Here is an 11026-nt window from a genome sequence, read left to right on the forward strand (position 1 = left end):
ACTCGTAGCCGCGTCTTTTGCAGTCGATTTTTCGACAAGCCGATACAAAATGATGTACTCGAACCACCAGAGAAGCTTTGGATCAATACTTTGCACGTCATTCGGAGAATATGGGAGTCGGATTTTCATGTAGCGAAATATATACATCGGACTTTCTCCAGATCCCAGGCAGTGACAGAAGACATAATTTCTGATCAATTCGTCGTTCCACGAGACATCCGTTTCCTCAAGCTTAACTCTCCAATCATTTTGTTCAAACAAGTTTTTTACACGAATTAGCTCATTTCTGACTCGACCTGTTGCCGTTTCAATAGAGTTTATGACGCCATGCAATAGAGGTTCTGAGACCTTGAATCCATCAACAACATTCGTGTGCAAAAGCGCATCGGTCATCGTTGCGACAAATTTCTCTGCTGTTCCACCCCTTGCCTCATTCACCTCAGGGATGAGGAAGGAATCGTTTTTGCTAGGTGCAGTACTGTGCATTGTTACGCTTATCGGGACGATAGAAGTCATGGAAGATCGGCTGATTCTTCGTGGCTCTTCATCTCGTCTCGTATCAGAAATGTAAGCAGAACAAGTATAAATACCAACAAGCACGTTGATCACAGTTCGTAATGATATAAGCGATAGCATTACTGTTTTTTAACAATCTTCGTGGTTTGATTTTTATCGGGAGTTAGAAAGTGAGGTTTACGAGCCTTGTGAACTTCAATGGAAATAAAAAGAGCGCGACGTAAACAACTGCTTTAATTGCACACCTGTCTTTTTTACGGGATTAAAATGTGCACAATAGTTTGCCAAATTAATTTTTGGTATGTTTGAATCGTCTTTGTTTTTTGCACTCAATAAAATTAAGAATAATAGACAACTTCTAATATTTCTACGAGAAAAGAGCTTTACGAACGCCATAGTGAGTTTATCCTCGTGATTGTAAATTAGTAGAATTTGAAAGGTCCACTGCGTTTATCTATAGAATATGTATGTAGTAACCTTTTATAAAAAATAACCAAAATTGTGTATCAGGTATGATTTCAGCCAATAATGAGATTGTCAAAGGAGATATTTCTCAAGGCTCCACCTATCAATCCCAACTACACAAGAGCAATGGCTCTGTGTACTCAAAGACGCATCCATCACAGATAAAAAAAGGCTTCTGTGGAATTCGGAAGGCGACGCAGCCTGTTTTTAGTATAATTGATTATCTAGAATGTCCTAAATATCAGATACGTTGCAGATTAAGTGATTTATTTACACAAAGGTGAGTTTGTAGCTGATCTTTTAAATTTGAAGGCAGCAAAAAATACTCTGAAGCTCAGATTTTAAATTTGACAGCGTGAAATCAATCTATTGTGCGCTTTTCCGTTCACAGTATTCTTTTCTTCTTGAAGTGCAAGTTGCTAAATGTGCAAATGATAGCGAAATACTCCTTTCACTAATAGCAACTTACAGCACCCTAGTATTTTCAAGTACCTCCGAATTTATTAGGCGAGATGTTGATATCGCACATGTATTCGTGGCCTCTTCACGAAAATAAACGATGAAATGTCCTTATAAATCACAAAAGAAGACCTTTTCCAGTTCAAAAAAGGATATATCACTGAGCTTAATGCCGTCTCCGGATCTCCAAGAAGGCCACAATTTCATTTTTAGCTGATGTACTCCAACACGCATTCCTTTGAGCTTAACGAATAGAATCAGGGCCGCTATAATACATCTTATAAAGAGCTGGCCCATAGAAACACAAGAGACGATTGCTACAATTCGATTTTTATACGAGGTATAATGACAACATAGATCGTTAAAAGTTGCCTCGTTTTGTTTTGACAACCGACGCGCTGATCAGCCTTCAACTCATCGGGGTTACGACGGCAATACCATGACTTAAGGGCTCACTAACGAAAATATTGTGACGATGGGACCTGACAATTTCAGCTCATGATAAGGTGCACAAAATTGTTGAAATTTTTTACTCGATTGCTGGAAGCATTAGACATTGTTATTGCTAGATTTTACTCATTGCTTGAAAGTGCGAAAGCGCTGCTGTATCTTGAATATTTATGTTACGTATAAATCAAATCTTAATCCAGCCTGAAACTAAAAAAATATATAAATAAAGAAAATGGAGTTAAAGATTTCAAGAAAATTATACATGTCTAACATCAGCAACAGCATATAAAAGACGTAACTTTAAATGCGAAAATAACAACAAACTTTTTGAATGTGATAGTTTTCGATTTTTAAATTCAAGTAAAGCTTAGAATCCTAACGTTTGTATAGTCGACCGTCCCCTACCACTCCCTATCACCACCAGTAATCATCACTTCAATTCTAACTCAATCATGAAAGAAGACGTCAAGTTCCAGTTTATCTGCTTCGGCTTCGGCCAAGCTATAATGATGCTCAATGTGGCGTCGGGTATATTATCCAAGTATTTGACACTTGAGAATGCCAGTCTACCAACACTACAGAGCACATGTCTGTATGTGGTGCTCGGAGCGGTGTATATCACTGTCCGCTACGTGCGCAAGACGCCACTTCTCGGTTTACCCTGGTGGTTTTACCTTATTTTGGCTTTTGTTGACGTAGAAGGCAACTATTTTGCTGTCAAAGCCTTTAATTATGCCAATTACGCCACACTCAGTCTCATATTGAACATGACAGTGCCTTTCGTGTCGCTCTTTTGCTACCTATTCCTCAAGACGCGCTACTCGACTCGCCATTACCTTGGCGCAACAATTGCATTAAGTGGATCGATTGTAATTTTTGTGACTGATTATACATCGTCTGCTAATGGTACTAGCAGTCGTGAGATACGTGGCGATATGTACGCACTCATCGCTGCTGCGTTCTATGCCACGTCAAATGTTATGATTCAAGCTGTGGTCAAGACGCGCAATGTGAGTTCAAACATTGAAGTTTTAGGGTTTTTAGGCTTTTGGGCATCGATCGTGTCGATAATTCAAGTCTTGATTCTTGAACTTGACTCCATACAAAGTGTGGTCTTTACTGGTCGTGTTTATGGTTATATGACGGGCTACGTGGGCGTACTTTTCGTCTTTTATACTGTCAGCTCAGTCTTTCTTCGCTGGGCTGAGTCACTTATGTTCAACCTCAGTTTACTCACTGGTCCAATCTTCACCGTTGCCATCTCGTACCTCATATTTGATGAGAGCGTTAACAAGTGGTATTGGCTGGCTCTGACATTGGTGTACATTGGCCTAATTTGTTACAGCACAGCCCCTGCGCCAAAGGAGATCCCAAATTCTTCTGATAAAAAGAGCTCGACTGGCGACTACGGCGAGCAAAGTACTCCAGACACCACATGCTTTGCTTAACTTGCAAGTCTATCGCTATTATCTATATTGTAAAATATACTTGTATAATCTCACCTGAAATTGTTATAATAATTTCTAGCTCCAAATTTTCTTCATGTCTGCAAATTTCATCTTGATGAGAATTAAAACGTCTCAATTCGTGAGCCATTACTTAAAAAAATGGACCCACAATTATACCAGCAGGTTCTGCTGGCCGTACAGGCAAGTCACTCGCCCTTGGCGTCGTCTGGCGAACGCCAAGCTGCTTATGTATTTTGCGAAGACTTTAAAAACCGTGCAGATTGTGTTTCATATGCTGTGGCATTGTATCGCAATCCAGGCGGATGCGATGCTTTGGAGCTGCACACTCGGCAACACTTTGCACTGCATGTGCTGGAGCATCACGTCCTTAACCACTGGAGCTTTCTTTCAGTCGAAAATCAACACAAATTGCGTATTGAGCTCATCTCACTGCTACTTCATGATACTCAATCGGATAGTGCAGACGAGCCTGTATTTATACGCGAAAAGAAGGTGTCACTTGTGGCACATATTGCCAAGCGACAATTTCCTCAACATTGGCCCGAACTGATACCTGATTTACTGCAAGTTTGGAGCACGGGAGCTTGCAGACAAGTGGAGTTGGTATTATTGATTTTACGGTCTTTGGCCGAGGATTGTGTCAGCAGCTCTTTCAATACATTGATTCCACCTGCTCGAAGGAAAGACATCTTACAAGGTTTGAATGTGTGTCTTCCACAATTGTTTCCTGTTGTGTATCAAGAATTGGAGAAGCGCTATTCCATTTACAAATCCACAATGACCACAAAAGTACAGAAAAGGTGGAGTGAGAGACTACTTCATGCTGCGATGGCGATGCTTAAAGAGTTTTTTGAATGGGTCCCGCTTGAACAACCCCTGAATCCAGATACGAACTTCATTATGGTTGCAGTTCTTTTTCTGGAAGATGAAGAATTCCAATCAGATGGAGCAGAGTGTTTACAAGCTTATATGACGAGGGGGTTTGGTAAGGAAAACCGAGCACTGATGCTACAGAGCATCGGTTTGATAATTGAAAAAGTCGAGAATCTGAACTTAACGAATTTAAAGCCTAATCTGGATAAAAAACTAATGTTTCATAAAAAAGTGAATGATCTTTTAGTGACGTGGGGAACGTGTCAATTAGAGTTAATGCTGGATCACTCAGGGGAATCAGAGATGGCTCTCTTGCATATAATTTTGAGGACTATGTGCAAGTTATTTGCGCATCCAAGTATAGTTGTAACAGAGGCGCAGATTATTTTCTGGCTAGTGGTTTTGAAGAACAAAACCGTCTTGAAACAGGGAGAGGCATATTTAAGTGAAATTGTGGAACAACTCCGTCAAGTTTCGTTCGACAAATATTTTAAGTTAAGCTCACCCGAGCGTGATGAGCCTGGACCGTACGAATTGGCGTGTATGTGTAGTAGAGAAGATTTTGACGATCACGTTGAGTACATTTCATACTATGGAAATTTCCGTGGACGTCTCTACGCATTGATTCGACTCTTAGTGCAGTCTAATCCGACGGACGTGCTTCAATCGTTACATGAGCGCTTAATATTTGTTCTCTCGCATTATCGTTTCGGTACGGATCATCTGAGTCCAGATTGCGAATTTTGTACAGATTTGAGTACCACGTACCTATACCACGAAGGCATCACGTCATTGATTGATTGCATTGTCAAGCAACTTCCTGCCAAGGCAATGGAACATGAATCCACTTGCCGATTATTGCAAGGGATACTGCAGGCAGTCATGGCTTATGATAGTCCGGATCCTTTGTTAAAATTCCGCCAACTGCTTGTACTCGCATCCTTTGCCAAGTATTATACACTCGACAGTAGCTCACTAACAATCGTTTTTGAGATTTTATTCGCCAACATCGACTTCGTCATGCCTGGTGAAAATGTGCACGGTCGGATGAGTACTGACACGATCAATGTCCGACGAAGAGCACTCTCGTCGTTGGTATCCATCTGCCAGACCATTCCAGCGCATATTTTGCCCGTACTACCCGTGTTGTGTACAAAAGCTCACGAATTGTTTGCTTCTGATCGAGTGACAGACACGGAAGGAGTAATGTTGTATGAAATGTTGGTCTTGGTATCCAATTCGATGGAAAGTTTAGACGAACGTGTGCGATTCGTAGAGCAAATTGTGCAGGAACCCATTACCCACTGGACAAATCCTGACACAACGGCACTCGTAAGCTCTCCGCAGAATATTATGAACGCTATTGAAGCTGCTGCTACGGACGAAAAGGTTAAAAAAGGACTTTGTGTGATTCTGAAATCTTTGACGACATTGTACGGAATTGCCAAGCGAGCAGGAGCGACGGCGTTAGGAAGCTCAATATACAACACAAGTGCTTTTGATGGTGCGTGGCCACATTTATTGCCTAACTTAGTGGCGCTGATACGCTCGCTTCATGGTCTTCAAGCGTCGACAATTAAAGATGTGGTCTTACAAAGCTCTACAGCTTGCTGGTTACTGAGCATATCGATAGATGAAGTAGCTCAATTGCTGGGAGGAAAGAATCAATTGGAAGAAGAAAAAGTTTCTAAGCTGCCTGCAGCTTCAAAGTGGTCCAAGTGGCACAAGAACGTGCGGGATATCTCCTACCATTTAATGGGCGTAGCAGTGAGTCAAAAATGTTTTTATGAAAACCCTCAGGTCGCCGCAGTGTTGCAGAATAGTATGCTTAGTGACTTGAACTTGATGGAGCATCGACACTTGAAATGCGCTCTTGCATACGTGTATTTGCCTTTTTTGAAAAAGTGCCCGAAAGAACTCTACTCATCTCTTCTAGATCCCGTACTCACGATGTTGTTCGGTCATTTCGCGCAGCGGGCAAGAATAATCTTTTATGGTCCGAATACTGGAGAGAAGTTAGACTCGACACTTTGGAACGGACTTGTGGTTGGAATTGAAGATGCTAAGCAAGAAATTGCGCGCGAGAAAATGGTACTGGAGCTGACCCGTCAAATAATGGAATTTATCGAGAACGCGGTGGACCCTAGAACTGTCGTAGATACTGATACCGGCAATCCAAAGCATGTCACAAATCCAGACGATGCGTTTCTCCGAGAATACATTCTGTTCCAGTCGGCTATCCTGCCGTTCACAATTATTGCCGTTTTGATCCAGATAATTTGCTGGAAAGATACATTGAGTTGTCGAAAAGCGGTACTTCTTAGCGAGAAATTGGTCAATGTTTTGTACGCTGACGTGAGATTTCACGAAGTTTTTGGACGCGATTTGTTCTCTGCCGCGCTACAGGGACTTTTGCACGAGTATGTCGGCCATGTAAAGGATGATGGTTTGAAGTGGGAAATTATTAACTTGGCACGCAACATTTACTGTAGACTGACATTAGGATTGATTCCGGTTGAAGAGTGTAAAGGTATCGATCCATGTAATCAGCCGCTCCGTCCTGATTCGTCACTCTGTGCGATTCCACGTGATATTTTGCTCTCGCTTCCTGACGTCACACGTGAACAGGTAGATCATTTGGATAGTTTGTTACGTGAAAAACACAGTATGAAGACACAAAAAAACGCGTTCAAAGAGCTTCTCGAGATGCCAATATTGGCTATTCGAGAACAGCGAGCATCTATGATGTCGCCATTGACAAGCCTTCTAAGCAATAAAACCGCAATGGGGAGAAAAATCATTGATCTGTCCGAGAAACTTATTCTTTCTGACAAGGAAGCTGTTAAACACAACAAATGGCAGCAAGAGCAAACTTCAGATTTAAACATCCAGTCTCTATTCCAGCAAAGATAACATAACAGGATAGCCAAAAGAAACCTACAATGTCAAAGTTGTTTAACTACCTCATCTTATTTTATCCTGCGGTACGTCTTGATACACCATAATATTGTTGCTGATGGCAAGTCCGTACTTATCATTAAATGCTGCAACATCATTTACATCATCGCCCTCTCGGCACAGATATAGAGTTCGTTCCAAATGATACATCAACGGCGGACTAATATAATGAAAAGCGACACTGTCGGGTGCGGCCGAATCTTGGTTCGGCCTTACGCCACCAATGTGTTCATGATACTGTACGTACCAATAATTTGGTCGATTTGGATTAACAAAATACACTCCTCTCGGTTTGTCCGCATGCCATCGCTCACGTCCTTGATGATCACGTGTATCCCATGGAAAAACATTGTGCCACATCATGCAGAACGAAATCGAGACGTCATCAGGCAGCATCGCGCTGTATCTGTCCGACAGACATGTCCAGTCGGACAAAGTACTCACAATTTTGTCCAAATATAGGCGATTCATCGCATAACCTGGCCCGCCCGAATTAAAGATCCATCGGTCCCACTTAGACCTCCAAGTAGCTTCTAATGTTTCATTCACAATATAATAACTCACCAGGTCTTGAGTTAAATTAAATCGATGTCCTATCTGCATCGGCTCTTGCTTGTATGATTGCATGATCTCCGGCCGAAGAAGATAGTGTCGTAAATTGTTTATAATAACGTATGCATCGTCGTCCGCCTTGTAAAACCAATCGTAATCATGTCGAAAGTGCGTATACACGTACCGCAAAGTGGCTTTATGCTTTTGCCACAAATGATTGTGATCTGCAATGACGTTCATCTTAATGACATCATATCGTCGCTCGTGTTGTGTATTAGCCCCCACTACGATAGTGTCACTTGTGTTGCTGAAAAACATGAGTTTATCACATCGCTGACCCCATGTGTCGGCTACGGACTGTGCACGAGTCTTGTGGTGGACTGAAATCGTGTTTACAAAGCAAAAGATCTTGGAAGTCGATGGCTGTCGCATTAATAATTGCTCTGGTGTTACGTTAACCAGATCTAGCACATAGCTAGAGCGATCGACGTCCAGGGCGCAGAGATCACCTTTTGATAAGCCGGTGATTGGAGGTGGAATAGAGTTTGAGCTTGCTAGGACCAGCAAGAAGTGGAAGAAAAGAACGAGATGGTGGGGCAGGTTGAAGCACAAGAAGGCCGGTGCCAGTCTGTGCACATTAGTCATTAGAAAACTGGAAAATGGAATTTTATAATTTGACGAAATTCAATGTCGTAACTGCGATTAAAAATACGTTGACGATTCATGTTTCTGTGCGAAAATTAGAAGAGCGGTGATTGAAGTGAGTAATAACTTTTGGTTTTTACCCAATTCGCTTCAACAATATGGATCAATTGATGGATATATGAAGTGAAGTGAGGCCGGGCTGCCATGGGAAAGCGAACATGATATCTGGTTTATATTATTGCTGCAAATACCTTTTAGGACAATTCAAGGTGATTCTATGGTAAGCTCTAAGCCTTTTAGCCAATGTGCAAGATAAGTCCCGGATGTCAGATGAGCTTTGATAGAGTCAAATATCACCTTTTCTTCATCTGGAGAAACAAATATTCTTACGTATGCTGAAATTCTGGAATGGATAGCAAAATCAAGTCGTGCCGAATGCTGTCATGGATGACTGTCGATAAATAAGCTATGAAAGGCATGAAACTTTCAATTTACATTGCGTTCTGCCTGATATTTTTATAGACCGCGTTGCTTTATCTCAAGAAACTTTGCAGTGGATTGCAATTGGCTAATCACATCCATCTGAAGCGACGGCAACGGCTACAGCGCCTCGGCATGGAAGACAAAATATTCTATCAGTTGTTATGTCCGAATACAGTGAAGCAGAAAGACGGCCTCACCGCATTTAAATTGTTGGATGGTTTTCAAGATGGTAAGAGTCTTGCTCCGCGAAAGCTGGCTTAATTTTTGTGCAAAATGAGATTGAAAGCATGGCTAAGGAGATGATTCCACCCCATACGGATCTTTATTCCGCCATACGCTTTTGATGCGCAGATTCAGTCACTCTCCCGAGGGATGCTCAGAATTTGTGAAGCGAAGTTTTTTGTTCCCAGCAATTGACTGACGTCTAATGTTTGTAACGGGCTATGGAGTTGAAATTGGTGAAAGTTGATAGCATTTATAGGTATAAGGGCAACCTTTGGATCGCGCCTGCCGAACGACGTAATACGTACAGTATTCCATTTTCCTTGCTGTTAGGGATGAAAAACAAGGTAAACTGGAACGCCGAATGCGTAGACATCACAATCAGATGATCGACGTAAATGTCTTTTGAGATAATTGCAGCGGGAATTTTGCGATGTAAAGCGTTAACTATAAAAAGCTCAAACTGGTAATCGTCGACTTGATTATAATGATGAATGGAATCACCAACCTTGGATGGTTCTGGAGACAGAGAGAATATTTAGTGATTGTCTGACGCCAGAGTATTTCTGCTTGTGCGCTTGAAAACAGTGTAAAATTTGAAGGACATGCACAGTATTCTCCTACTGATACAGCTATAAATCACACACATCACGGCGACATTTTAAAGCCACGTCTTTTTATGCCAGTGCTTGTAGTAAAATGCCTAAGTCGTCGATGTGCTGATAACGACTAACATGGACTGGATTTGGAACTCGTCAAAAAGGTATAATTGGCCGCAACGTCAGCATTGCGTGAAGGCATATTTGATCTTTTACAAGTAAAATAAATCACAAGCGACCAGATACAACTGCATGTGTATTTTTCTATCTTGTCGACTCGGAAGTCTTGCGACATACCTTCTTTGACAACCTTTTCTTCTTACAAAGAAATACATTTCGGAGAGAATCATAGCTGAGCTAGAATTAAGGCCCCACTGAAAAGTTCTGCAAATACACATTCTATAGTTGGACGCTGTGAAGCACAAATCCTATACACTTTCGTTGCAATCGATCTGTTTCAAATTCTACTATCAAGAGGATAAACTTACTATGGCGTAAGTCAATTGCCTTCAAGTATGCATTTAATTCGTCTTCCCACTATCATTCTTACCTATATCGAGACTCAATAAACAAAGACAATTCAAACATACTGATTTTCGGAAATTAGGTATTTACCGTGCACGATTTTAATTGGGTAAAAGCAGAGAGATGTGCAATTAAATCAACACGCTCGTTACACCTCCCTTCCTCAGTCTTATCAAGTAATAGATTGTTTGAAACAATAATGCTGCTGCTGGTTTCATTACGAAATGTGATCATCGTTTTTGTTGGTATTTATACTTGTTCTGCTTACATTTCTGTTACGAGACGAGAAGAAGAGCCACACAGAATCAGCCGCTCCTCCATAACAAAGCACAGTACTGCTCCTAATAAAAACGATTCCTTCGTCATTCCTGAGAATAGCGAAGCGAGGGGTAGATCAGCAGAGGAATTTGTCGCAGAAATTAGCGATGAGCTTTCGCGCACGAACGTTGTTGACAGACTTAAGGTCTTAGAATCTCCATTGCATGGCGCCACAAACTCTATTAAAACGGCAACAAGTCGAGTCGGACATGAGCGATTTCGTGTAAAAAAATTGCTCAAACAAAATGATTGGAGAGTTAAGCTTGCGGAAACGGATGTCTCGTGGAACGACGAATTGATCAGAAATAGTATCTTCAATCACTGCCTGAAATCTAGAGAAAGTCCGATGTATTTATTTCACTACATGAAAATCCGACTCCCATATTCTCCGAATGACTTGCAAAGTATTGATCCAAAGCTTCTCTGGTGGTTCCAGTACATCATTTTGTATCGGCTTGTCGAAAAATCGACTGCAAAAGACGCGGCTACGAG

The 11026-nt window shown here is 41.5% G+C and overlaps 3 protein-coding genes across 3 annotated transcripts; 2 read left to right on the forward strand and 1 right to left on the reverse strand.

Annotated features, from left to right (window-relative positions):
- Window positions 1–2342: 2342 nt before the first annotated feature.
- PHALS_04903 (drug metabolite transporter superfamily) lies at window positions 2343–3338 on the forward strand (the record flags this gene model as incomplete). Its single annotated transcript, XM_024722611.1, has 1 exon — window positions 2343–3338. One exon carries the CDS (start codon window positions 2343–2345, stop codon window positions 3336–3338), a length of 996 nt encoding a protein of 331 aa, XP_024573670.1.
- A 159-nt stretch (window positions 3339–3497) lies between these two features.
- PHALS_04904 (armadillo-like helical domain-containing protein) lies at window positions 3498–7145 on the forward strand (the record flags this gene model as incomplete). Its single annotated transcript, XM_024722612.1, has 1 exon — window positions 3498–7145. One exon carries the CDS (start codon window positions 3498–3500, stop codon window positions 7143–7145), a length of 3648 nt encoding a protein of 1215 aa, XP_024573671.1.
- Window positions 7146–7196: 51 nt separating this feature from the next.
- PHALS_04905 (glycoprotein-n-acetylgalactosamine 3-beta) lies at window positions 7197–8387 on the reverse strand (the record flags this gene model as incomplete). Its single annotated transcript, XM_024722613.1, has 1 exon — window positions 7197–8387. The coding sequence occupies one exon, from the start codon at window positions 8385–8387 to the stop codon at window positions 7197–7199; it is 1191 nt and encodes a 396-aa protein (XP_024573672.1).
- Between the last annotated feature and the right edge of the window lie 2639 nt (window positions 8388–11026).

The sequence above is a fragment of the Plasmopara halstedii genome (assembly GCF_900000015.1).
Source record: "Plasmopara halstedii genome assembly, contig: Scaffold_287, whole genome shotgun sequence".
NCBI lineage: Eukaryota > Oomycota > Peronosporomycetes > Peronosporales > Peronosporaceae > Plasmopara > Plasmopara halstedii.